This window comes from Lonchura striata, chromosome 1, assembly GCF_050655825.1.
Source record: "Lonchura striata isolate lonStrDom1 chromosome 1, ASM5065582v1, whole genome shotgun sequence".
Classification (NCBI taxonomy): domain Eukaryota; kingdom Metazoa; phylum Chordata; class Aves; order Passeriformes; family Estrildidae; genus Lonchura; species Lonchura striata.
Genome location: NC_140703.1, coordinates 69122910 through 69149732, shown reverse-complemented (window position 1 = coordinate 69149732; position 26823 = coordinate 69122910). Strand labels below are relative to the sequence as shown.

Sequence of the window (26823 nt, the reverse complement as noted above, 5' to 3'; positions counted from 1 at the left end):
CCAAGTTTTGCTATGTGCTTTGGCAGCTCCAGCTCCTTACTTTGGTTAAACACCAAGTTGCAAAGAAGTATTTATCCATCTCAGGCGATATAGAAGTTGGAGGAAGAATGGGGGGAACCAAGTCATGAGAGGATGAACTGGTCAGGGAGGGCCTTGGTTCATTAGAGGTTAGTTAAAGAGATTTAATTTTAAAGAGGGTGAAGTTTCAACATAATACTGAAATTGCTCCTCTGGTACAAAGCAATGGGTTGTCTCACAGATTCTCATTTCCCAGAGAATTGTAACTTATCAGATTTCTAGACTCTGTTTAAAATACAGTCTTCAGTGTGAAGGGAAATCTTTAAATTAAAATGTGATCTGCTCAGGTGCAAAAGTGATATATTCTTAGTGAGGTTAGTCTGAAAATAGATATGTAGATATTCCTGTAGATAAAATAAGGTGGATAGAACTTTGCTATAACTTACAGCAGTGACAGTTTCTCATGTACTATTTCCCTTGCTCAGATCTCAGCGAACAGCACTCGCCGTGTGCGATGGTACACAAAACTAGGATTTCATCGGGATCCCAGACCTTTCCCTGTGCCTTTGTCATCACTTTACAGTGAGGGCGGTGCAGTGGGGTGTATTGATGTGGTTATTCAAAGAACATACCCTATTCAGGTATGGTGAAAGCATTTTATGAATCTAGCAAGGTTCTATGAGATCTCAATTATATTAATTAATTGCTATAATTCCTCAAAGACACAATATAGAGAGTTACAATTTTTTTTTTTGAGATACTGTTATGTGTAAAATACACAGGAGTGGTTCTTGCATTGCACATGTATTTAGTATTTCAGGACTAGAGCATCCTGCTGTAATAAGTTTGTGTTCAGTATCCTTTAGTTGACTTTGCTTTCAGCTTCAAAAAGCCAGAAATAATTGAATTTCAATTCTGTAAAGAACTGAATTTCAGTTTCCGTACAGAAAAAGTACAGCACTTGTTTTATTATTAACATATTAACAAAATGTTACATATTTCTAAGCATTGGTAGGATTACTTTTTCTTACATGTAGCTGACTGTATTGTGTAAGTTTTATATTACTAAAAATACGGTGTGTAATTATGCTGTAAAACAGAGTTGAGATCTTTTAAATACTACTTGCTGTCCAGACGTTTTAAATGCCATCAGACTTCACTGCAACTACTTGGTTTTATGAATTTATAAATGATGAAACAATATTTCTTTTAGTAATCAGTTCTTTTAATGTAAACAGTTTAACCAGAGCGTAATTTTCATATTTTATTAGCTTTTCTCAGAGCAGGTTATACTTGGCATGTATATCTAGGATACTTTTTTTCATTGCCTTCTTACTAAGGTATTATATTATTGTTGGTGGATGTAGAATGAATTCTGCAAAGGTACTAGCAACATTTGGTTTGGATCGTTACTTTGCTATTTATATCATTACTTTAATGGAGGAAATTGCAACACTTATTGTATGAGCTGCCTGGTAGAACAAACATTTATATAGTTCTCAGAAAGGGGACTGTAATCTGTAACTGCATCACAGTTAATGGTTTCCAGGCTGGGGAGGAAAATGCTTCTTCATATCTGGCTATGTCAAGAGATTGATGTACTTTTTTCTGCATTAAACACTGAGACTCTTGCTCAAACATGCCAAAATTATAAAATTTGGGCTGTCCGTCTCATTTTACCTCAAGAGTCAAGGAGTGTGGGAATCACAGTAACCTTAATTAAAGGTGTCAAACTGTGAGTAATGCAGGAAATACATGATGTGCAATTAATGAGGTAGGTCGAGCCTATTTCAACAATTCATTGCCTCATAAGGATTGGTTCTGCAACCTTTCCTTATCTTGCTTTCACTATACACTCTTGCTGCTTATCTGTTCTAAACCTGGAGATCACCTGGTCCTGTTACTTAGGTAACTTAATTCATTAAACTAGGAAAAAGTAACTAATAATAATATTAAGAACACACAATGAACTGCTTGTCTATTTAATTACCAATCTGATACAGTCTGCTGAGTCACTGCTAGAGCCAGTGCAAAGGAGAAGACAGAACTGTGCAGAAAATGGGAAGGGAACAACCATGGATCTCCTCATTTAGCTCACTGGCCTCTTCAAATCAGGCAAGCCAGTTCTGGTAGGGTTGTGGACAAGGCTATGGAATCATCTTAGGCAGAAAAGGTTTAGGAGCATCTGCAGAACTATATCATAGTTCTTTTACAGCATCTAATCCAGGGTGTTAAAACAGAAAGTACAGCTGATGTGGAAAGACAAGTTGGGTAGAATGCAGTCTGGTGTATTTTTCAGCATTGAGTGTGCTGGTTTGTATCTTAATGAATCTACCAGTGGTATCCATTAATCATCTAAATTACAACACTGATACCCACTACTTGAAGCTATGTTTTCTTCAGCTTTAAATCATCTGGTTTTGGATACTGCTCTGTTCTGCATGTCTTTGACAAGTTACCAACCAATCCTATAGGGTTTTGCCTTTTATCTGTTATACTGGAAGAACTTAAAGTCTGCTGCCTGTTCATTTTTAAAGCATTTTTGCTCAACAGTGAGTATGAAAGAGAAGCTAGATAACGTTAAAAATAATTTTTTTAAAAGTCTGGGTTTAGTTTTAATCTTTTCATTTCAGTGGATGGAAAAGACATCAGCTGGTTCCTATGTTTTTCGTAATAGCCGAGCGGAAGAAAGGGAAGCTGCCAAGCATGCAGAGGATCAGCAAAAGAAATTGGAAGCTCTGTTTGCAAAAATTCAAGCAGAATATGAAAAGCATGAAGGTAAAGCTTTCATTCTTTCAGAACTTAAAAAGAATAGAAAAACATTTTGATGTTTTCAGAAAAGGCTAAAGAAATTGTCAAAAATCTCTGGTGATCAAGAAGAAGAGATGGGATTTTGGGTTGTTTTCTTTATTGTTGTTTTTGTTTTGTGCTGTTTCAGGTTTTTGCTTCCTGTGTGTCAAGACCTTTTGGTACAAAATGGTTTTATGCTTATTTGCATGGCTTTGCAGCTCTCTAGGAAACACCTTTTGAACATATTGGTAGGCAGGCCACTAAAAAATTATCCATGAGATGATTCTCAGGGAAATGCTACAAAATTGCAGAATTCATAATTTCATTCCCCTCAGGGACGTGACACTGTAAGATTTCACCCAGAGGCGGGCACTGCTAGGATGTATCTCAGTAGACCTGAACACCAAGACTGAGCATCTCTTTCCTCATGAATAATTGCATGACTGTGTGGATACTCAGGTCAGTGGAGCTGCTCAGTGAGACAGGGACTGTGGTGACACAGGCCATGGAGAATACTGAGTTACTGAATGCCCTTGGTTGACAATCCCAGGCCACAGAGACCAGGGGAAATTCTGAAGCAAGGAAGACATACCCTTGGTGGAAGAGGATCAAGTTAGAGAACACTCAGGCAAACCGGACATATGTAAATCCATAGCTGATGATGGGCTTAACTCAGAATGCTGGAGGAGCTGACTGATGTCTGTGGGGCTGCTTTTGATCCTCTTTGAATGATCATTAGTTGGTTGGTAGAGGTGCCTGGAGACTGGAAGAAAGCAAATGTGTCTGCTGTATTCAGAAAAGGTAGGAAGGAGTACCCAGAAAACTACAGGCCAGTCAGCCTTTCTCTGATCCTTGAGAAGGTGATGGGACAAATAATCCTGGAAGCACAGGCACAAAAGGGATAAAAATGTGATTTAGAGTATTCAGCAAAGATTCACTCAGCAGAAGTTAAGTTTGACCAACCTGACAGTGTTCTGTGATGAAATCACTGGCTTGGGCAGTTGAGGCGAGAGCAGTGACATTGTCTACCTGGACTTCAGAAAGGCTTTTGACACTGCGTCCCTTAGGATCCACAGAGAGAAGCTGATGGGCTGGATGAGCAGGCAGGCAGGTGGATTGAAAACTGAAAAGTAGGGCCCAGAGGGTGGTGATCAGTGGCACAAAGTCTGTTTGGAAGCCAGTAACTCCTGGTGTATGCCAGGGATGAGTACTCGGTCTAGTCCTGTTTTAACCAATTCAGTAATGAGTGGAGCAATGTACTTACAGCAGGTTTGGTGCTGAAAATTAGGACAATTGCTGGATACACTAGAGGATTATGCTGCCATCCAGAGGGATTTTGGCACCTGGAGAAATAGGCTGACGAGAACCTCATGAAGTTCAACAAAGCAAATTGCAAATCTTACACCTGGGGAGGAGCAGTGACATGCACCAATACATGCTGGGGGCCACCCATCTGGAAAGCAGCTTGGCAGAAAGAGCCCTGGGGGTCCTGGTGGATAAGTTGAGGATTGTTGCCAGAAGGTCTAAGATGGTGATCCTTCCCTTCTGTTTAGCACTGGTAAGGCCACATGTGGAATGCCATGTCCAGTTCTGAGCTCCTCACTCTAAAAGAGATATGGACACACTGGTGATACTACAGCAAAGGACCATTAATGTGTTTAAGGAATTGGAGCATCTGACCTAGGAAAATCTGAGAAAGCTGGGACAATTGAGCTTGGAGAAGGCTCAGGGACATCAGATCAATGTACTTAAATACCTGGAAGGACAGTGCAGAGATGGAGCTAGGCTTCTCTCAGTGGTGTCCAGTGACAGGTCCAGAGCCAAATGGGTACAAACTGGAACAGAGGAAGTTCCCTCTGGTCACCAGGAAACGTTTTCACTATGGTGGTTGACTGACAGTGTTGCCTACAGAGGCTGTAAAATTTCCATCCTGGGAGATAATAAAAAGCTCACTGGACATGGTCTTAGTCAGCCTTCTATAGGGTGCCCCTGCTTGAGCAGGGGGGTGGACCAGAGACCTCCAGAGGTGCCTTCCACTTCAGTATCTTCTAATTCTGTAATGGCTGACACTGTCCACCTCTGCCAGTGATTACTGCATGGAATTCTTAGTTGAAATCAGAGATGGCCTTGTAATTCTTAAACGTCACTGCTATGACTCCTCGTGTGTTGTTTTATGTTTGGTAAATTTGTACACAGGGGTCTGCTGTGCTGAAGGAATTCATCAAAATTCTGGCAGCAAAGTGATGTACATAGTAGTTTAATATAAGTTAACTTGGCATTTAGCTGATGTCCTGAGGAAGCTTTGTGTGAAGGCTTGTGGTCACCTGCTGTTCCACATCTTGGTGTCTTTAAGACTTCTCTGCTACATGAGAAGAAGAGCAAGTGATGTACATAAAGAAAATGTAATCAAGTATCTATGAAGGTTATTGGCAGCCCATCAAATCTCCCACGCTCTCCTAAGTGATATTAGCCACTGATTCTAGCTGCTAGCCTCCTAGCCACTGATACTGGCTTCCCCAAAGTTTGTATAATGTTCTATCTACGTTGTATTGCAATTAATAAGATTTTTTTTCTTCTTGTATTTTCCTGATACATACACACACACACACACACACACACACACATATACATCAATTCTTATACATGTGTTTTGTATTTTTATTCTGGCAAGGCCTAAGTAATACTGTGCTTCTTATATAATTATTTCTTCCTTCACTTTAATGTGTTTTGGTTGTAATCCACATAAAAGCTTTTTCTCAACAGAGAGAACCAGTAGAAGAACACGAAGATCACGGATTGTCACAAGACAGCAAATCCATAATTTGCAAGATGGCGCAGAACTTTATGAAGCAATTCAGAATGCATCTGATCCTGGTTATATGGAGGTAGTGGGTTAATTTTGAAAAGCTTTTGGAATAAATGAAAATTTAATAACTCATGCTAAATTTGACCATTAAATTACTCTTTGGTTTTGCTGTTTTATGATATCTTCTACAGCATGCTTATTCCTAAATAAATTAATATTAAAATTTTTGAAAAAAAACTTAATGAAGGTTAGTTGTAATTGATTAATATTATCTTGGATGGTAATTTTCTCTTGGTATAAGAATCCAGGATATAGCACAATTAGAAGTTAATGCTACTTGTAATTTTATTACTTTGCTTTGTCTTGCTTATATGAAAACTTAATGCACCTCATTGATCTAGAGTTTCATACACTTGCGTGCTGTTCACTGAATTGTTTGGATAATTATATTGTCTTCATTGTCTTCATTCCCTGTTCCAGTTAAATCACAATATTTAAGTGTTTATGCCTTCATAATAAAGATACAGGTGATTAGTCCCTGCCAGTTGTTAAAAATTAAATTCATGCCTTGCCTTTTGCAAGTGAGGATCCTTGTCTGTCATAAAGCCATATGATCTTGTTTGTTTGATAAAATGGTATCCATGTTTCTGGAGCTGCATGTACAGACATCTGGGTCTTGAAGGCTTGGTCAGTAAAGTGATGGGTTTGATGCATTTTAGTGTAAATCATTGTGTCAGCTCAGAAACAGCAGCTGGAGGAGAAGTGAAACTCTTCCTTTATTCTTCCAGAAATTTTTCCTACTATGTCTTCATATGAAACAGGCAAGCTTGGCTGTTATATTAAATATTCACCTTACTTCTGCACTCTCAAGCAGGCTTCCCACTAATTGTCACATAAGAACAGTGTGTAGTGTAATCTCTGCACAGACCAGAGAGCACCAGCTGAGTACCAGCAGTACCACTGCTGCCTCCTGTTGTTTTAATATACCTCATTTCAAGTCCTTGTAGTGCATCAGCTGGAAATAAATTGCTTCTAACAGATGAAGACTCAAGAAAGAGGCTATATAAAAATCTTGTGGTTTTTTGATTAATAAAACTATAACTGAGTTAATCTTCTCTTGGTTACAGGGATATCTCAGTGATGACCAGTTAAAAGCCTTGAAGGCTTACAGGCAGCTGATGAACGACAAAAAACAAACTCAGTTGCAGGAACAATTCAAGAAGGCTTTAGAGTCAGCAGAACAGGAAGAAAATGGTTGTTACAAAAGGGATGTGTCTGCAGTATGGAGATTATATGTGGTAGACTACAGAAAGCAAGAAAAACATAAAGGTCAGTGCTTGAAAAATTATAAAAAACTTCTAACTAAATGTGGTAACTGGCCAGCATAGGTAGATTTGAGGAGTTTCCAACAGTATTTTAGCTTACATGTTAATATTTCCAGTTTGATTCTTGGTTTAGGGCTTTTGGAAAGGATTTTTTGTAGATTCATTTTGTTTAAAAGCCTCCAAAGTATTACTGAGCAGGAAACTGAGCTTTCTGTGCTGTTGTCAGGAGCAGTAGTGAGTATCTGGCGCCCGCTGCCCGACGTGTGTTCCTTGCTGAAGGAAGGCGCTCGCTACAGGATCTTCCAGCTGTCAGCGTCCCAGTCCAGGGGCAGGGCAGACTCCACCCACATCCAGTTAACAGCCACCAAGAAAACTCAGTATCTACAGCTCTCAGTAAGTGCTTTAGGTGCATAAAGGTGCATCATTAAAATGTGTCACACTCTGTAAGTGTGGTAAATAATGAAGTTTTGTGTTTCATCAGGTATCACAGGAGATGCTGGTACAGATTTTCTTTCCAAGAAAGGCTCTAGAATTCACCAGTTTGTTGGATCCTTCTTTTCAGCCACCATGTGCTGAAGTGGATTTAGTCGGAGTTGTAATTTCTGTTAGAAGAGCAGGTATGTTGATGTTGTGAACCACATTCATGTCCTCATATTGAATAAGCACTGAATTCTTTATTTCAAAAGTCAAGAGTTAACTTGGTGTTGTACCTGAATCTCAGGAATGTGAAAACCTGCTGATCCAGCCCATCACAGTGACATGCTGGCACACAAATCTGTATTTATGAAGAAAAACTGTCTCTGCTTACTAGCTCAGGAAGTTAGAAAGGGAGGATCAAAGCTCAAAAGCAGCTTATATTTACATGGGTTTTTTTGGGTTTTTTTTCCATAAATGGTGGGCATAAGTTCTCACATCTGTGTTCAGCATCTGCACAAACACCATTGTGCCATATACTTGAACTCCTCTTTGGTGTACAGTGTCATGGAATGAGTGGAATTCAAGCACTGGAGCTCATGGATAGGGAGAGGTGGATAATCTTCTGGGTAAAAAGGGAAAGTTCCATAGGAGTATTGTTTTTGAAGACACAGGAGAAACAGACTGTGTCTGAAGACACAGACTTTGAGTTGTTTTCTGTAATCAGTAGGGAGCTAGTGTAGAATATGAAAGAAGTATGAGATACCTATCACCATGCAGATGGGCTGCCATGTAGCTCTTTCAAGATGTGTGACTTTTTTTCGTAAATCCAAATAACTTAAAGAGATGTAAAGGTTTAATTCAGACTTTTTTTTCCTGCTTTTAGGTTTCACTACTGTGGTATACTTGTCTGATGAAAGCTATAACTTAGTGGCAGTAAAGATCTGGACAGATCTCAGACACTTGGCTATTGAAGATGTAGTTGTCCGCTGCTCACTCATTTCTGCAAGCAACCTTCAGTGGCAGTCGGAATTCAGATCAGAAATTCCCATGCTGTTGGCTGGAGATCTTTCTTTATTCTCAGCTAGTCCAAAGGAATGCTATCTTCAAGAGAAGGTTAATGAACTGAGAAGTGTGATAGAGGTAAACCTGTAGAAGTGTCATTTGATGGTTAGTTTCAGTTACTGCTGAGTTACATCCTTCACCAAGAAGTCTGTTAGTATTGATAAATCTTTAAAACAAGTAATGCATATAATGCTGAATTTGAGGGAGATTTTCTGGGAGATAGAGTAAAATGTTAATGCAGTTTTCCCGGGGGATTTAATATCTTGATTTTTTTTTCCCCCAACTCATCCAGCACTGTCTTTAGGATGTGCCACAGAATCTCTGAGTGGCAAAAGATCTTGTACTTGTCAATAGGGAATCTGCCGTGGACAGCAAGTGCAGCAATCTTCTATGTTGTTGGTTTGATATAAAATAAAATTCCAGTGAGATAATGATGAGAAAAGGAAGTCTTAAATGTAGTGTATATCATCCTCACACAGTTTGAAAGCCAACTATTCTGCATTGCAAACTCTGTTCTCCCTTACAGAACATGGCCTCCTTTTGCTCCAATGCAGAAAGTAAATTGATGAATTTGCTACAAAGAAATCTCTTGCTTACACCCAGTTTAACTAGAAGATGTGGCTTGGAAAGTCCCTCTCCTTCCTGCAGCTATATAGAGCATAGAAGTTTGGTAAGCTTCTGGTAATTATAATGCTGTATTTATACTGGCAGTGCATGCAGTAAGTATTTAAGCAAGTGTTATATCTGTGGTGAATGGTCTCACTTCTGCACCCACTTTATCCAATCTCTTCAGAGCAATGCAAGCTCATTGGAAGCTTTTTCTCTGTGTGGGGGGGATTTAGGATTATTCCCCAGAGGAGCCATGAGATAGATTATCCTTCCTCCAAACACTATATGAAAACTTCCCCTTGTGGCCTATGTTTCCACAACGTACTTTAATTATTTTGAATTTGATGTGAGTAAAATGAATCCTCTTTCTTTATGGATGATTTAGTGCTTCTTTGGTCCCACTGTGAAGATTGTCTCATGTGCATGTCACAGAAGGGAAAAATCTTGATCTGTACATTTTTATTTCAAGGCATTTTGCAGTTCCCACCCTTATTGAGATAATTTACTTCCTGGTCTTTTTATAGATAGTGTTTACTATTTCTAGGATTTAAAAGGGAAGAGATGTCACCTGGTAAATGTATTTTAGCAGTCTTGACAAAAATTTATTTAAATAGTACTCAAGTTTCCCATGAAAGCTGCTGGTGGTGATTTGCTTCTGACGTGGAGTACTGAGCAGAGTCAGAACAAAAATTTTTCCTGTCATGAGTTGCAAGGGAGGTGGAAACACCCTGGTGTGATATCAGTTCCTGGGACTAAGTTTAAGCTTATAAGGCATCCTTTTCTATTTCAAAGAGAGGGCTAATGTTTAATTCTGAATGTTTAGTTTATGTATTTTATAGACGAACTAGTTTATATTTGTATTGTTTATTAAATATATTAATCATATTTAAAAAATGAGACATTAAGTGTATTCTCAGGCCTGTGCTTGAAAGATTGGCTATGCAGCATCTGTCTTGTGTGTATTGTTATCTTCAAATTTTTTGGTCTATGTTCTATCTTAGTTTTTCTTCTTTTTTTTTCTCCTTTTTACTTATTTAACCAACCATGTGTGACAGACATAGCCAAGGCATTAGAAGACTTATGAGTGCTTTGATTTCTTACCATCTGGCATAGAAAAATTCCCATACATTTTGCTTAGCTTTTAGAAACAAAATGTAAATTGTACAGGTGAACAGTGATGTATCAGTCATCAGCACTTGTCATCAGCACTTGAAGGAATCATATTAATCACTATCAAGAGATACCAAACTAAACTTGAATGGGATATGAATGATGGTGTAGTGTTTTTATATTTGGGGGGCGGGGGAGAGGAGGTTTCCCCCATTTTTTGGAAGACTTTGAGGAAACGGAACATTTTCATGATACAGAACATTCTATTCAACATAAAACTTCTCTTTTTACCCAGATCTCTTCTAGAATTGAAATGAAGCATCCAAGCCCTTTGTCAACTAGCACGCCAAATATGGAACTTGTTACACCAGGGTCAGCAAAAACACCTTCACCTGCTACAGTTAATGAAGACCATCTCAAAACCAGCAAAAAGAGAAAAGCTATGGACTTCCTCAGTTGCATACCTGCCCCTCCACCACTGACACCAATATGTTCAGTAATTTCTCCATCTGTTAAAAGAGCATTTCAGCCTCCACGAAGTTTGGGTTTACAGCACAGCAAGTCACCTAAAGAGACAGATCAGAATATTGGACTTGTCACCCCTTGCAGAAAAGTGAGAGAAACTGTCCATCTTCCTGACAATGACCTGGTTGCTGATGAAGAACTGGCAATGATTAATACACAAGCACTCATGAATAATTTACCAGAAGAAAAGAAGATGGATTACGTAAACGAAATCAGCAAAGCAACAGCTACTACTTTATCTGATGATGTTTCATCCATAAATAGTTCCAGGTCTACTGGGGATTCAAATAACTCATCAAAAGCAGTTCTGAAGTAGCAGAGGCTCTTCAGAAGAACCCAAAGTAACCTGAGGACTCATCACCAACCCACAGAATGCTACCAAGACCAAAATCCTGAAAATGCTGCTAATGCACATATATGATGTTGTATATATTTAAAATTAGAATTATTTTTACATTTTGTACATTAAAACTTGATTGTATTTAATAAAGTTCTATTACAAAAACAGATTCATTAAATAACACTTCATTTGCAAAATAGTTTGAAGTTTAGTACACTTGTCACAAAGATGTAATGTATAATAGCATCCGTGTGGCTGAGGGTTTGATGATGTTTTGTAAGCCATTGATTCTGTGTTCTTATATTACAGCAGGATCTTGGTTTCAGTCTAAAGCCATCAGTTTTGTTACCCTCTGCAACATTAGAATAGTTGTTTGGCTGTCCAAAGTGGCACAGGGCAGAATAAAGAATTCTTTTCTTTTCACCAAACAGAACACTTTAATTCCGAAATATTGCTCTGCTATCCTGGCACAGTTCTTGTACTTTTCTCCTCAGACTTTCCATACAGCACTAGAAGAGGTTTAAAGAATACTATGATTATTTGATTCACAGCAAAATGCCACACAGTTATTATTAAATAGCTCCTTGGACTGTGTTTCTGCTTCAGCTGTTCAGAGCTGCTCCTGTAGCCCTGTTCCCACTTAGGAGTTAACACAAACAAGCCTAACACTAATGTTTCATTTTAGGAGCCTCTCCATCTTGGGATCAGTGAACTCCTATGTCTTGGCAGGATGAAGAGCTAAGTTTGCTCTGTTGAAGTGTTTTGCTTGCAGGCTGGAGAAGCTGTTTCTGTGTGAGGCAAGACCAGCATGAATCCAGTCAGTGGAGAGAGGGAACAGCATCAGATCTTGCTATGATCTGTGAGCTACTTTTGTCATCATTCACTTTGCTTCTGAAAGTTCCAATAATGCTGTAGGCAAGGTAGTAGATACAAAAAGTTTATACAGTCAGATATAAAGCATTAAAATGGCAATATATGCCAGTTGTTGGGGAAAGAATTGGCCACAATGGCCTTAAGACAGAAATGAGTTAGGAATGTTTATTGCTAGTGTCAGACTGATGCAGAAAAAATATCCAAAATGTGGCATGTGGTAGAGCCCAGTGTATTTCACATATGCCTGGATAGATGTTCATGGTGGAAGAGAGACTAGACAGAGTACAATTTGTACTGGGTCAGTGCTCATGTAGAGCTGTGAGATCATGGTCCAATGTCATTTAAAGATTCATAAGAAATAGAAGTAATTTAGAAATGTAGTAGAAAAACACAAGAATAAAAAACAGTTTAGAAAAAAATGTAAATCTAGAGACTCTTGTACCCTGATAATTAAAACACCAAGGAATGCACATCTTCAGTTAAATGTCACATTAGTACGTGTCATGCGAGGCCTTCTCCTTGGGACAGCAGAAATGTGGGTGGGATGGCGACTCATCCCATAAGCTGCACTTGCTCCACTGTAGTTTCCCTCATCCCTGCTTGGTCTTTCAGACTGGAGAACACTGTGGAAGGTAACATTGTGCTCATACTGTTCTTTCATCCGTTGTATCTTTTCCCGAGGGACATTATGAGTATTTCTTCTGTAGAGTCAACAGTAACAGAAAATACAAGTATTTAGCTGCCTGTATATGAGCGGTTATCTTCAGTTTGCTGAAGTCCCTGATAGGTTCAGCATAATGGTTCTGGTCTCCACTGATCTCTTCCTGGCCTTCTTTTATAAATTACCACCTACTTCTTAGGAATATTACAACTGCTGAAAAATGCAACACCATTATTTTTGGGAGGCAAACGGGACATGGGAAGTTGACAAATGTCCAAAATAAGAGTTGTGTAGAAGACCTGTGGGGTATTTTATACAAGTGTTGCTGTGATTTAGCACTAAAACAGCCAAGGGCTGCAGCCAGCCCAGACACTCATGCAGCAGCAAGGGCGGAGGTCAGAAACCACTGCTGCTTTGAGAGCAAGCAGGGAAGCATCACTCGTGATGTGGCTCAGGCTCCAAATGACACATTTGAGAAGGGGAACACAAGGCTCAAACATGCAGGGCTTTCTGGATAGAGTAGCCAGAGAAGCACCTACCATGACCCCTCCACAACTTCTCAGAAACCACCAGGAATATCTGTTTGTGGGTTTGCAAACCCCAAGTATCTTTGTGATTGCAATTTAGTGCCATTAAGGTACAGCTTGTGCCCCAGTGAGTGTATGTGAATTAGCTTTACAATGCTGCTGTGAAAAGTCTATGTGTGTCAAATATGTAATAAATTTCAAGTTACTCAGTAGCTCTGCCTACAACAAATGATCAGACTGTACCCCTGCACAGCTCAGGCTGGTGGTGTCCTCACCTGTCCTCAGGCCTGAGCCATCACCTGCCAGGTCCTACCTCCCCCTGCAGCCACGAGCACTCAGGGCCTTGGCCCTGTGCTGTTTGTGTCCATCACACACAGACAGGAACAGCAGTAATTTTTGACTAGAGCTCCTGGCTGGTAGAAGACAAATCCATCCATTGCAATGAAGTGCCCATGTCTTGTTTTCTTGCTCTAAGCATATATTCTCTTCTGGATTTGGTGGCTGGGAGAGCACTGCTCCCTGTAACTCACTTCACATCAGGCTGGCTAAAGGCTGGCAAGTCAGCCTGCACTAAATTTTTCAGTGACTACAGCCATTAACACTGCAGTCACTGGTCAACATAACATTCTAAGTCACATTCAGCTGCCTCTGTATCCTACCACATTGTGCAAAGTGTTTATATCCTTTTTGCGTGTGTTTGTTAAGATCTTTACAAAGATCCTCTAGAACCCCATTTCTTACCCACCATCCCTCCATGCTGCAGCAGGAGAGCATCTGTTATGGTTAGATTCTTAGGGACAGAAGTCTGAATATTGGCTGTAATACTTAGATTCGAGTTTGTGACCAAACAAAAGAGATTGCTGCTCAAAATACAGAATGTAAATCAGGGCTCCTGCCCCATCAAGCTTGCAGCACAAAAACATGCTTCAGGGCTTGTCTTTTCTACTGCCCGACTCACTTCAGGCTCTTTCAGGGCTGAATTCACTACAGACCAGGTACTCAGTAATGCAAATTTTCCAAACAATCCTTCTGTGTCATTTACCAGGCTAGATTCTTCCTTATATGAAGAGGAAGAAGGCTGACCTGAGAGCGTGTCAACAAAATGAGAGAAGCTGTCTGTTCCAGCAAAGAGAAAACTATGTACCTTGTCAGTTCTTGAACATTGAACTTCCAGGGTGTATCCGGTTCTTGGAATGTAACTTCATATCTGTTTTCATGTGCCTAAAGAACACAAAGGTGACTTTATGAAACTGTACTAAAAGAATTTCCACCTCTGCCAGAACTCCTGACAAGAGACACCAGTGCATCTTCAATGACTCTGTATGGTGTGTTTTTCACAAGTCATGAACTACAATTATAAATCACATCTTGATATATTTGTCAACAAATAGTTTGGGAACTGTTCAATTCATGTCACTACTGGGGAAGGGAATGATGCCCTCATCACCAAGAAGTAGCAGGGCAGGTTCAAAGTTCAAGTTGTTTTGCCTTCACTGGGTTAGAAAGTTGACCAGCTAAACAACTACATTGGCACCTCTGGCCCTACTTCATCACAATATCCACCCTTAACTATAATTAGAAAACTATGGGAAAACTGAAGTAAATATTTTTAGCCATGTAAAGAACATTTTCAGTCAGATGAACCCACAAATGTCATAGTAGGCATATAAAAGCAATAAATCAGAACTTTCCCTACCATCATCACATATGGCTTCATTTCCCAAGCATGGATGTTGGTATTATCAATAATAACCGGGCTTTTCCCATTCTTCATTGCTTTGCGTGCTGCAATGTAACACATTAAGTAAAGCTAAAATAAAATAAATAACAGAGCCAGGCCTTACTAGCCCTAAGGTGTCCTTTCTTTGCCCATTGCTCCCATGCTTGGTTCCCCACCAGACCTGGGTTTGCAGCTACCACCCAAATGGAAGCCGAGATCAGTGCCCAGCATCTCTCCTGGAAGGGGTGGTGCAGCCTCTAGCTGGTCTGAAACTCTTATAGAACATACTTACAAGAGCCAAAAATTATTGCCATTTGCAGGAGAACCCTGTTACTTCATCTCAAAGTATGCTTGCTATCATTACAAATTCCTTCACAGCACAGCTACAAAAGCATGGTACATGGAGTAGAGACCTGGGTTGTTTAATTCTCCATCTTGAACTCAGCCTGCAAGTTTTCTTCCTGTCTATCATTGCATTCCCACCCCTTTCCAGGTCAGGACAGACACCTAAGAAATTAGAGGCAAAGGCTGCAGTGCCTATGCTGCAGGGAGCAGTTGCTGGGCTGGTGCCTGAAGGGTATCAAGATTCAGCAGTGTTTCCTCTAAAATAACATTAACCAACCTCCAAAATGTTTTCATTTACAAATTTCCTTTTTATAAGTCAGAAGAAATCAAATCAGAAGTGGTAAATTTATTTTTTAGCCAACACCCCATGAACTATAGTGTATGACACCACCTTGAGGTATTTTATTCTGGGGGCTAAGTTTAAAGACAGCCTGAAATGCAAAACTATTTTGCACAGCCCCTGGATCGAGTTCAGTCACCTCTTTTCTGGTTCCACTTGTGTGCATCCTCTAGGAAGTCAGGCTCAAAGATGTAGACACCATTTTCAACAAAGAAGTCATCAGTACTAAGGACTACGGCACTTGGGTGGTCATGTTTCAGCTGTCTGCAGGAATAAAAAAAAATGAAAGAAGGATTAGTACCTGGTAACACCCTTTAAAAGAGACCATTAAATCATGAGCTATTTGAGTGCTTCATTTGAAAAATCCCAATTTAAAGGAACTGGAAGTATTGCAATCAGTAGATGGACACGTAGGAAGAAAGGAATGGAGCTTGAAGGCATGGCCTTCATTTCTTTAATTCAGCAGAGAAATCTACACTGGACTACCAGCATCTGAATCTTTAATCTTATTAATATATTCAGCTCCCTTTTTGGGTTATCTGAGAAAGCAGGACTGTAAAGAGAAGGGAAAAAAACCAGTTACCCAAACCTGCTTATCCAGGCATGGAAGCTGGTGTCAGAAGACAATCTGACAATGGGAATTTTGCTGCACGGATTTCTGAAGACAACCAGGAGGATTTGTCATTTAGTAAAGATGGTCCAGAGAACCATCAGTTTGGTTTGAGAGGCTTTTTGGCTCTAAAGCAGGTAGCACTTTTTAAAAAATTAAATTTGCAAACTAGTATCTGAGTGACAAGTCAGTATTTTGTGTTATTTTATGTAATTTTATAGTTCCTATCCCTTGTCCCTGTTTCACTTAAACCTCCTCTTGTAGAGTTGAGTAATTTTTATATCTTCAGATTATGAACTAATTGAATAAACAAATCTGAGTTTATAAAATATATTTTATAGACAAATTTGCAGATCTATAAAGCAGACTGCTGTGGTGAGTGGCACTGGGCAATGCCACTTCCCTTCACACAGGTGTGTGTCCCCAGCAATGGTCCTGCAGCCAGGGATGCCATGGGGAGCAAGTGTGTCCTGCTGGATTCTGACCAGCTGCCTCACAGGCAACCACTGGCTCTTGGAGGTGGAAGGAAATACAGCTTTGTGTGGACGTTTAAATATGAAGCATTCCTCTGCAAGTCCTTAGAGACCACAAAAAAACCAAAACCAACCAAACAAAAAAAAACTTAATGTATGATTGTGCTCCCATTTGTGTATAATGCAGAATTCTTTGTGTCCCTAGACAGAATTGTCCTATTTTTTTTTTTTTTAGCAATCAGAGAAGAGTTGAGGGAGGACAGGGTCTCTGCAAGAAGTCAGGGAGAGCCCATGGTATGGTCCCTCTATCTCCCAGAAAGTCTTGGGAAAAGAAAGAAAGGTCAACCAAGAAACCCTCTGTCTCTCAGACGAATGCTGCTGCCCTGCTTTCTCACACCACACATGGTCTACAGCTCCTATGACTCATTTCAGCTTTCCTAATAAAACACTTCTCTTTCATTCCTACAAGTTACAAAATAACCATTTCTCAGTGTCTTATCTACATGGGCAAGAGCAAGGGAAAATGTGTCTCCAGGTTATCAGCAGAAGAACAGGCACACAGAAGGAAGAAACTTCATTCTGTCACCCAGCTCTGTTCCAACCATTTACTCACCTACTGCACCCTAATCTGCCTGCAAGCAGCAGCTCTTCACTAGGACTTAGCTGAATAAAGGTCAGCTTCTGACTTTGCTCTGTCTCCAGTGTAACTTCTACCATCTGCAGATTAATTAATATTATTTTGTGGTGGGGTCCATGCCAGCAAGCTCCATCAGTGACTCAGTGCTGATGGAGCCAGGAATGGGCTGTACCCCCTGTAATGCATCATTCAGCACCTACCTGTCCTTGTCTTCTAGCCTCAAAGGGATGTTTTATTCACAAAATTACTGCTGATTCAAAAAAAAAAAAAAAAAAAAATTAAGAAAAGTCATGTTTTAAACTGTTAACAAACAGTAAAATACTGTTGCTTTAATTTTGGCCTCAGGCAAAAAATTCTTATAATGAAAAGCACAGCAACACCTAATGCGTATCTGGTTACTGCTGTGGATAACCTGATATATCCAGGTTTTCCTATAATTCAGCACCTTATCTTTCCCACTGCTTTACTCATTGCAATTTCTTCTCTAAAAGAAAAGGACAACAATGTCTAAAAAGTTGACTACTAAAATATGTGTTGTCCCTTTAGCTATTAACAGGCACATAAAATGTGCACATTAATAAAAGATCTCAATACTATTTTTTTTCCTTGCTCAGTATTACTTTTTTAAAATGTTCTTAAGTGCAAATTTTTAAATCCATTTTCTTAGCATATACCTTACTAAATTTTCAACACTGAGAGCTTTGATATTAACCCTTAAGCAATCTAAAATGTAGGTGAATATCTGTAAGCTCAGTCTATGGTCCTTACATCAATAATTAAAGCAGATAAAACTTGTGTTTCAAAGGAGGAAAAAATATGGGACAAAATGGGCTGAGAGCTATTAATTAGTGTAACATTTGCTGTATTCATACCAAATGAGCTCCTGCAAACAGCAGCATAAGAAAACATGAAGTGGGAAAAATAAACCTTCTGTTTATTTTGCTGGTTTTAACTTTTAGCCTTCCAAAACAACCAAACTGTTGCTGAAGTTTACAGTTGTTTTCTGTAATCCCTTCCATATTGCCCGCAAAGCTGACAAAACTCCTATTTCTTCTCTCTCTTATCATTCCAAAGAGCACCAAGAATCATGTGTTTTTTACAAAATGAGCTTTCCACAATCTTCACAGGACCTCAGGTTGGTTTAGAAGAAAAGTCCTGCATAATCACATCAGGCTCTTAATCACTTTAAGCAATTAAAATGCCTGTATTTTAGAAAAATACACACCAGCTATGCAAAATGGGAAGGCTTGAGACCATGGTTATTTAATAAATCTTGAACTGCCCTGTAAAAAGAAAATTACCCAGTGCTGATAGAACAGTAAATGTAAAGCTTACTAAGGAGGAAAAGAAAAATGCAATCTCTTTGCAAGATCAAAGGAGTTATGTTTGCATTTTTTTAAAAAGCCACTGAACTGGAAGCATTGCATTGTGACAGGCAGCATCTGTGAAAAGTTCAATATTAATTTGCTTTGGACACATAATTGCACAGTGTTCATCTTGCAGTAGATATGCACCTTGTAGAGGGGTGAGGAGAAAAGGGTTTAAGGAGATTTATTTAAGGCACAGGAAACATCCCACATTCTCTTACTTTCCTATCCTCTGTAGTTTCTGAAACAGCAGCAAACCTTTCTTTAGCAAAGACAGAGCATAATGCATAGGTTAGCATACTTTTCCATCAGAAAACTTGAAAAGAAATCAATTTCTGACAGCAGATCGGAATAAACATTTTCAGTGCTCAGAAGGCCACAGAATGGAATATCAGAGACCAGAACATGTATGTCCTGGCACCACATGCAACCACTTGCTCCGGCCACTCTTCCAAACGTTAAGTGTCCTGTGGCATTTCAAAGGTGTCTAAAAGCCTTTTTTTTCCAGCAGGAAAGCAGGACTATGAGATCTGGAGTACGTGCCCAGCATTTGCCACTGGCCTGTTAGATTTGAACAACTCCTGGTGCCCTGAGAGCTCTGCCTGGCCGAGCTGCCAGGTGCTGCTGGCAGAGCACAGCCCTGCCTTTGTGTCTCACCCCGCTGGGGTCCAGCCACAGCTGTTTCCTAAAGCACCAGGCTCATGTCCTGTTTGATCAAGGCTCACCTGAAGTGGTTTCACTCAAAGCTAAATGTTTACAGTGCAGTGCTGCATGGAGGCAGGAGCTGCAGAGCTGAAATCCATGAACCTGACAGCTGCAGTTCTGCAGTGGGGTCCGGTGCTGGGAACGCTGGGAACAGCTGGCCCAGGACTGGAGGTGCTGGGATAAACTGGGAAACAGCAACAGAGAGATCTAGAGAAGACACAGATTGTGCCAAGCAGTGATGCCTCAGTGCCATTTTTCCCCCTCCTGTTCTGAAAGATTACTCGCTCTGCTCTTCACAAGGGAGTACAAGAACAAGTTCATTTCAAGCAATAAATCAACAGCCGTGGCTAAAAAGTCACAAGTTTGATCATGCCCAGCCTATAGTGCTTGAGTTAAACTGCTGGATAAAGGGTCAGGTGTAAGCTGAGCTGTACAGCACAATGTGCTGCTGAAGAGCCGGAAATGCAGCTACTGTGCAATGCAGTTTGCTGGGGAAGCAGGTATGAGTGTGTAAATGGCTCACTTAAATTTTCAGAAGTATAGCTGCCACTGTACCCCAGATAGCCTTTTTCTTAGCAGTTGCCTCAGTGTGATCACAAAACCTGCACTGTGAATCAAGGACAATGTATTCAGGAGGAGCATGTCCAGCACGCCTGAAGGAGGCTGATGGAGATGTGACTCCCAGCTGCCCATGCCATGCCATTCGGTGAATGGTCAAAGGTTAAACCTAAAATATGTGGTTCAGGGAAGTTCATCCTTAACAATGAAGCTGCTGGAAAGGTGTGAAGCTTGGTAGTGAGCAGACCAGCTCCTCATCCTGGCTTGACTACTCAATATGTCACATGTGGGTCCTTCACTGTCTTTACTAGAAACCAAAAACCAGATCTGAACTGATCCTGGTCAGTGTAGGGCTGCTCTGAGCTGGGAGCAACCAGGATGAGAAAATAATATTAACAAGAATGCCATAACTTACAAACAAGCTTATAAAGCTGTGTCCAAACTCTGCTGAGCGACATGGAAAGGTCAGGGAAACAACCATGGATCCAAGGTTGTTCCTATGACTGTGTGATGAATAGGAAAGGGGCCTTTTGACTTCACTGGGTTATCACTGGGTTGCTGTATCACCAGAGATAACATTCATGGTTTGTGACTCATGAGCACTCTAAAGATGTAGAGTTTGTGACAGAAACACAGAAATACTGGCTGATCTGCAGAAAGAATTAATGTAGATGTGTGTGAAAACACCAGAAAAAAGAACAGAGCAAAGGCTAAAACAATGGTACCCACTGACAGCCAAGATCATTAAAAGCAATAAAACTGGGAGAGGTCCTGTTTACAACCCCCAAGGCCAGCACTCAGCTGGGGCCCAGCAGTGGTGACCTGCCACAGGAAAACCTTTGCTCTGAGAGCAGGAGGATGGCCAGTAGGTCAAACCAGCCTCTCCACATCTGCTTCCCTCCGCTTGTTCCAAGAGGGGCAGAGAATGAAGACACCCAACATGGGAAAATGAATATAATGGGGGGAGGAAATTCACATAAGATTCATAAAGTACCAAATAAGGAGAATTCACAACCAAAGAAATGGCAGTATAGGAGCTGTTGGCTGGAAATGGCAGAGCAGACCTGGCCAAAACCCACCCTGTCACCACCAGCTGAGAGCAACCCAGCAGAGAAAGTGAGGATGGGACAACTGACAGTCCTTATCTGCTCTGATTTTGAGCAGATCACCTGTGCACATACATCTTGACACTTGCAAGTATTAAGTTATGATATTGTGAGTGAATAAAATCTGAATTTATAATTGAGTATGAATTGAATTTATAAAATGAGTTTTCAGAGTGCTTTTGCAAATAAACAACCACTTTCCTCCTCCAGTGGGATCTTGCACTGAGATCTGTTGTCATTTTTTGCAAACTTTCCCTTGTGCAGCACATAGCATTTACCAATACCAAAGTATGCAGCATGAGAACAGCCAAAGAATTCTCTTGGTACAGTCCTTCATAATCTGGACAGGGTTAAAGAGAGATACTAAATGATGCCTTTTGATCTGTGTGTGGCTGAACAGCTAAACACAATGATGTGATTAGCAGGGGCTAGAAACAGTAAGACAGTCTAACTACAGAAGACTATTACAACAATACTTGCAACTGTTTTTGTAAATATGTTATTAACAATTAACCCTGTGTTTTGACCTAAAAAGTACAGGTAAGTTCAGTTACTTGCACTGCCTGACAATATGGTCCCAAACCTTCATGTTCTTACTGGGCTATGAGAAGACCCAAATCCCCTTGAAGGAGCAGGCCCACACTTACACAGCCTCTTAAGGGAGAGGTGCGTATTTTGGGTGTGAGCAAAACACAGCATCTGGCAATTTATAAAAGAACTTTGTTTGCCAAAGGCACAAGGCCCAGTGGAAAAGGCAAGTGTGGTACTAAGAAGAGGAAACTGTAGATGAACCCAGTGTATCGCACGGCTTCGTCCTGCTACTCCTCACAGCAGAGCACTTCCTGTAGCAGCCCATGATCCCAGCACGGGCTCCTCAGACCAGCAGAGGAAGAAGACAGGGAGTGTTCCTCTTTTGATAGAGAGTGGGTGGCACTGGGATCTACATGATATCAGACTGAAATGTTGTGATACCAAACTATAGCTCCATGGTCACACCAACTGCAGTGCTGCTTCCCAGCACTCCCCACTGTGTTTTTCCACCTATTTACAATCAGCTTTTGAGATGCTGGAAATTGGAGTGGTCTCCTCTACTCATTTTATACATCACTAAAGCTCTGACCAGGAGCAAAGGATATTACAAAAACAGAAGTCAAAGTTGCCAATTTTCAGCCAAAGAGGGGAAGTTTTTTGTCGTGATCATGATTAAATGCAAAAAAAAAAAGCCAAAAAACAAAAAACCAAACCCAACCCAGCCAAACCAAAGCAATCAACCAAAAATAAAACTAAAATTAAAAAAAAAAAAAAAAAAAAAGAAAAAAAAGAAAAAGAAAAACGAGAGCCACCACCAACCTGGTGCCTTTGAGAAAAGTACCGCCTAGGTCGGGGTGATCAGTACATCTCACCAGAAGCATCCCTGCAGGTACCGCTCGCTCGGAACAGGAGCTCGCACAGTCCCACGGGCAGGACACCGGACGCGGCCGCAGGCGCCAGAACAGCGCAGCCGGAGCGGCCCCGGAGCCGGGGCGGTCCTGGGCGGCTGCGATCAGCCGCGGCTCCCGCGGGGCTCCCGCTGCCCCCGACCCCCGCCCGGCGCTGCCCCGGCGGGTCCGCAGCGAGCCGGCACTCGGCTCCCAGCGCCGCCCCTCCTGCCCCCGGCCGCTCCTGCCGCCCGGCGCCGGTGCGGCACGCTTACCTGGCCAGGGTGCTCTTGCCGGCGCCCGGCAGCCCCCGCAGCAGCACCAGCCTCCCGCCGCCCCGCGCGGGCCCCAGGCTCAGCCCGCCCAGGGCCCGCAGCAGCCGCTCCTCCACGGCCGCGGGGCCGGGGCCGCCGGGGCGCGGGGCCGGCCCGGGACGGGGGGCCCGGGGCAGCCGCTCCGCAGCCCGGCCCCGGCCCCGGGCCCCGCCGCGACCCCGGCCCCGCGGCCCTCGGCCCCCGCGGCCCTCCATGGCCCGAGCGGCCCAGACTTTGCCCCGCGAAATCGAAAGCTGCCGGCAGCGAGACACCGGCAAGGACGGGCGGCTGCGGCTGCACAGCCAAAGCGCTCAGCTACGGCGCTCGCTGCAGAGCCGGAACTTTGGCCCGAGATACTATCTCCAATTATTTAAAGTCAGGATTATTCCCCAAATTCCCAAAGGCAGGAAAACACAAGGCAGCGCTGACAGCGTTCCAGTCCCAGGTGCTGCTTCTCTGTATTGGGAACTACAGGACAGGCCCGAAAGGGAATGAATCATCAAAGCCCCGAAGAGAAGTGGGGCTGGTTACAGGACACCAGGTACGCACGGAGACGTCTTCGCCGCCCATCCCTTCCCTAGCAACGAGTTATCAGAGTCCTCTTCAACCACAGAAGCAAAAAGCATGCCAAGGGGTTGTAGCCAAAGAACTGCCCAGCACGGTACAAATGACCCCGTGCATCACGCTCACTGCACCACCCTAATTATTTTCTTTTTCAAACACGTTATCACAAGAGAAAGTAAAGGAAGTTTAAAGACTTCTGTCCTCTAAAGAAAACCTCATTTCCTTTAACTTGCTCACCAAAGAAATTACAGTTTTCAATAAAACCAAAAATAGTTGGAGTGATATCACACCCTCCCTTCTCAGAGCTACACACAGAAGCATGCCCAGTGTGGTTCGGAGCCAGCTCCAGGTATGCCCCAAGTACACACCACCACCAAATCTCAATGCTGGAGCTTTAGGTTCTGAGGTTCCAAATAGTGCTAAAGAGAGTGCTCACACACAGGGAGAAAGCTTCGCTCCCCAGGGACATGGCACACCAACGCTGACTGAAGCAAGGGGGAAAAATACGTCAGGAAAGGAGACAGAAAATATGAAATTCATAGATACTGGGGAGGGGGGTTAAAGTAAACTTCAACTGGCAACACTCTACTAAGAGATGGAACATGACTTGCCCGTGCAAGAGTACTGTGAGATTTTGAAAACTATTTATTTCAAGCATTCTTGAAGAAGGCCAGGATTCAGTAACAGGAAATAGAGGCATTCAGATTTCTTGCTCAATAAATAGAAGTAGGAAGACAGTATTAATCCTTGACATTTTCCTGAAATCAAACTAACTTGTCTGGTGCCACTAGTACAACAGAGAAGGCTGAAGCTGTGGTTATGGAGGGTATTAGCTCCCTTCATCCCCCTTTACATTTTGTATTATGTTCTGCTGGTAGAATAGGACATTTCCAGCCAAGGAAGACACACATACGTACATGGGAGATGCATTCAAAAGTGCAGCCAGACAATTTCTTCAGTGATACAGCATTAATTTAGAAATACATGCATTGTTAACTGCTCTCATGTAGATGCAGTATTTAAGTAGAAAGTAGAGACACACTGGCAAATTTGACCACAGTGGAGCTTCGGCACAAGTTCAGTCAAGTTCTGGCTCTTCAACTGATGTATAAACACATTCAGGGAAAGGTGAGGAAGAGGATATGAAAGAATAAATGGAGAAATATGCAGGATCTGCAAGCTGCTCAAGTGGGAAATATTACTTCTGACAACTAGACAAGTTTCCTACTTTTCCTTAATCTTTTATCACACTTTTATTGTTAAATGAGGTGACAGTTGTCACTCCCTCTCCCTACTAGGAAGTGCCCAGCCTTATGCATGCCTCATAATTGACAGAGATTGCTCTTTATATTAATTATGATTTAGCTCTACATACATAAATGTTTCCAACACCACTAAAAGAAATATCAAATCACTGGTTACCAGTGCATCTTCTCAGTCTACCACAAACCACACACACACTTCCTCCAGCATATTTGAATCAGTTCTGTAGTGAAATGTTTTTTTTCCGTAGTCCCAAATTCCCAAATAAGTCTAGCTGAGGGGAAGCATAAAGCCTGGTTTCAGGAGAAAAGAAGGGAAGTTGTGCACCTCTGGATGAGTGAATAGAAATGAAAGATGAAGATTTTTACCATCTGAGGTTGTAAAGGTTGTAAAGGGTGCAATTATGACTGAGGGTGAAGGCAGAAGGAGGCAGTTAAGACACATAACAAGCACCATTCCCTGCAGGTGAGCATCACTGCCTGCTTCTGTGGCAATATCCTGGATCCTGGTACAAGTGAATGAAATACCACAGCCTGAAGCTCACACCCCATAGTGACAGATGCCTCTGGTCTCCACTCTCAATTTCTTTATATGACACTTGAGGATGTACTGATAAGGTGTAAATCCCAAATGGCTTCAGAAAATGACCCTTTTCCATACACAAAATTATCTCAATTTTGATCATTATTACATGGTCAGAGAGGCTGATATCAGGGAGCAGTGTTGGGGAGAGGTGGTCAAACCAAAAAATCTACAGTGGCTTCTTTCTTCCAGGTTATCCCTCACATTTAAAATTCTTGGTGGCCAACTGAAGTCCTTCTGTGGTGGAATTAAAGCGAGACGTTTCTGAAATAAAAAAAAAAAAAAAAAGAAGAGGGTCTGCTGAAGTTCCACAACAGCACAGGCAGCAAAAAGACTTAACAGTTAATCCAGCCCTCAGACTGCAAAGAGTCTGTCCAATGTTTCTTAAAGTTTCTAATACTCTTGGTTTCTATTTTTTTCTAAAATTTCTAATACTGTTGGTTATTTTTTAAAAAAGTTAAAAAGAATGGAGAGGAAGCAGACAACAGAAAGCAAAGGAAAATAAAAGAATGCAAGGAGAATGGAAGAGGAAGATAAGCACTTGGATGTCAAATCTAGAGGCAGTAAGGACCTTACCACCTCAAAGCTGAAAAATAAGGAGAAGAGTTAACACAGTGGATTTTTTCCTCTACACGTCACAAACCCTATATAATGAACAGCTGTTCAACCAATACAACCATAGTACAGAAAAATCTCAAATATTTTGTTACAATGTGAATTGGTTCCCCTGTTATATGCACTCAGGACCCCACAGTCTTCCATGTTACAATGTTAGTGTGAGGCACTGGCACAACCCAATTGTTGCTCTTTCCTGAGAGCTCCACTTATTCCCCAGGTAATTAGACTCTCTGCTTGAATGATTTTTTGAGCCAGGTTTTCCTGATAAGCACTGTAAAAGGCAGGTGAGGTTTTCTGGTCACAATTCTGTGCAATTTTTCATGCTTCATTTTGTTTAATATTAGTGGTTAAATGTCAAATGACAGATTTTTCACTATTATCTGTGTATCAAAGTAGCAACTGGAAGAAGTTTGCTTATATCATCATGGGATGATATTTTCTGTGGCAATACTGAAAGACTGCTTTAATCTTCTTTGTATCCTTCATATTAATTTGTTTCATTTTAGCCAAAAACCAGTCCTGCCTGTCCCAGCTATATACTCCTTCTTTTTTGCCCATGTCCTGCTGATCTCATGGGCTCTAGGACAATTTGGTTCAGTTGCATAGTCCAGTCCAAAAACGTTTTGGATGTCTTCATGCATTAGATGTTAGAGCTGAACTGCCTCACTCAGAAGCATCACAGCCAGCAAAGGGAAGCACTGGGAATAGCATGGTCAGGGAAAGCAGGAGCAATAACATGGGGTACCAAGAGATTTGTCCCATTAAAACTACATCTTTCAGGGCTGTTGTGGAAGAAGTGTTCCTGCAGGGAGTTACTCACTGCTGTACTCCAAAAAAACATGTCAGCTTCTGCTTTGCTGTAGTCCTGCAGATAAATGCTTGAACTGACACATTTGAATTGCACTGGCATCTGTGAGTCCTGGTCTAAGGAGAACTTCTAGGCACCAAAATAATGTTGTTTTCACTGATCTCAACATTTCTCAAACTGGGAACTCTTGCTTAATCTCCAGAACAAATACTGATGTGCTGCCAATGCTGCAATAAGGAGCTCTCATAAAAACTTGAGATTAACCCTGTGTTTTCACAGAAGAACACTGTTCACCCTCCCATTGGAATACAAACACCCTTACACAACATGAA

At 41.4% G+C, this 26823-nt stretch overlaps 3 protein-coding genes across 29 annotated transcripts in view; 1 reads left to right on the top strand and 2 right to left on the bottom strand.

Annotated features, from left to right (window-relative positions):
• BRCA2 (BRCA2 DNA repair associated) overlaps nt 1-11169 on the top strand; it is a 34279-nt gene extending 23110 nt beyond the window's left edge. For 2 of the 3 annotated variants that reach the window (XM_021541870.4, XM_085579407.1), the window contains 9 exons: nt 504-659; nt 2652-2796; nt 5572-5693; nt 6742-6943; nt 7166-7332; nt 7421-7556; nt 8240-8496; nt 8945-9088; nt 10433-11169. In XM_021541870.4, the coding sequence (XP_021397545.4) occupies nt 504-659; nt 2652-2796; nt 5572-5693; nt 6742-6943; nt 7166-7332; nt 7421-7556; nt 8240-8496; nt 8945-9088; nt 10433-10978 (1875 nt within the window). In that variant the 3' untranslated portion in view covers nt 10979-11169. The remainder of the gene's footprint in view (nt 1-503; nt 660-2651; nt 2797-5571; nt 5694-6741; nt 6944-7165; nt 7333-7420; nt 7557-8239; nt 8497-8944; nt 9089-10432) is intronic. The other variant, XR_014955264.1, reaches the window with a different exon arrangement.
• A 2-nt stretch (nt 11170-11171) lies between these two features.
• N4BP2L1 (NEDD4 binding protein 2 like 1) lies at nt 11172-23199 on the bottom strand. 4 transcript variants are annotated; one of them, XM_085579763.1, is made up of 8 exons: nt 22618-22709; nt 19281-19444; nt 17389-17438; nt 17165-17268; nt 15608-15732; nt 14760-14848; nt 14208-14284; nt 11172-12576 (listed from the first exon to the last, which is right to left on the bottom strand). In XM_085579763.1, exons 4-8 carry the CDS (start codon nt 17266-17268, stop codon nt 12351-12353), a joined length of 621 nt encoding a protein of 206 aa, XP_085435889.1. In that variant the 5' UTR covers nt 17389-17438; nt 19281-19444; nt 22618-22709; the 3' UTR covers nt 11172-12350. The 4 variants fall into 4 exon arrangements, with proteins under 4 accessions (XP_085435889.1, XP_085435900.1, XP_085435880.1 ...); XM_085579774.1 differs by lacking the exon at nt 22618-22709 and adding an exon at nt 22275-22418; XM_085579754.1 differs by lacking the exon at nt 22618-22709 and having other exon boundaries at nt 17389-17435; nt 19281-22201.
• Nucleotides 23200-23847: 648 nt separating this feature from the next.
• N4BP2L2 (NEDD4 binding protein 2 like 2) overlaps nt 23848-26823 on the bottom strand; it is a 40830-nt gene continuing 37854 nt past the window's right edge. For all 22 annotated transcript variants that reach the window (XM_085579627.1, XM_085579561.1, XM_085579620.1 and 19 more), the window contains one exon: nt 23848-25329. The gene's annotated coding sequence lies outside the window, so the exon portion shown is untranslated. The remainder of the gene's footprint in view (nt 25330-26823) is intronic.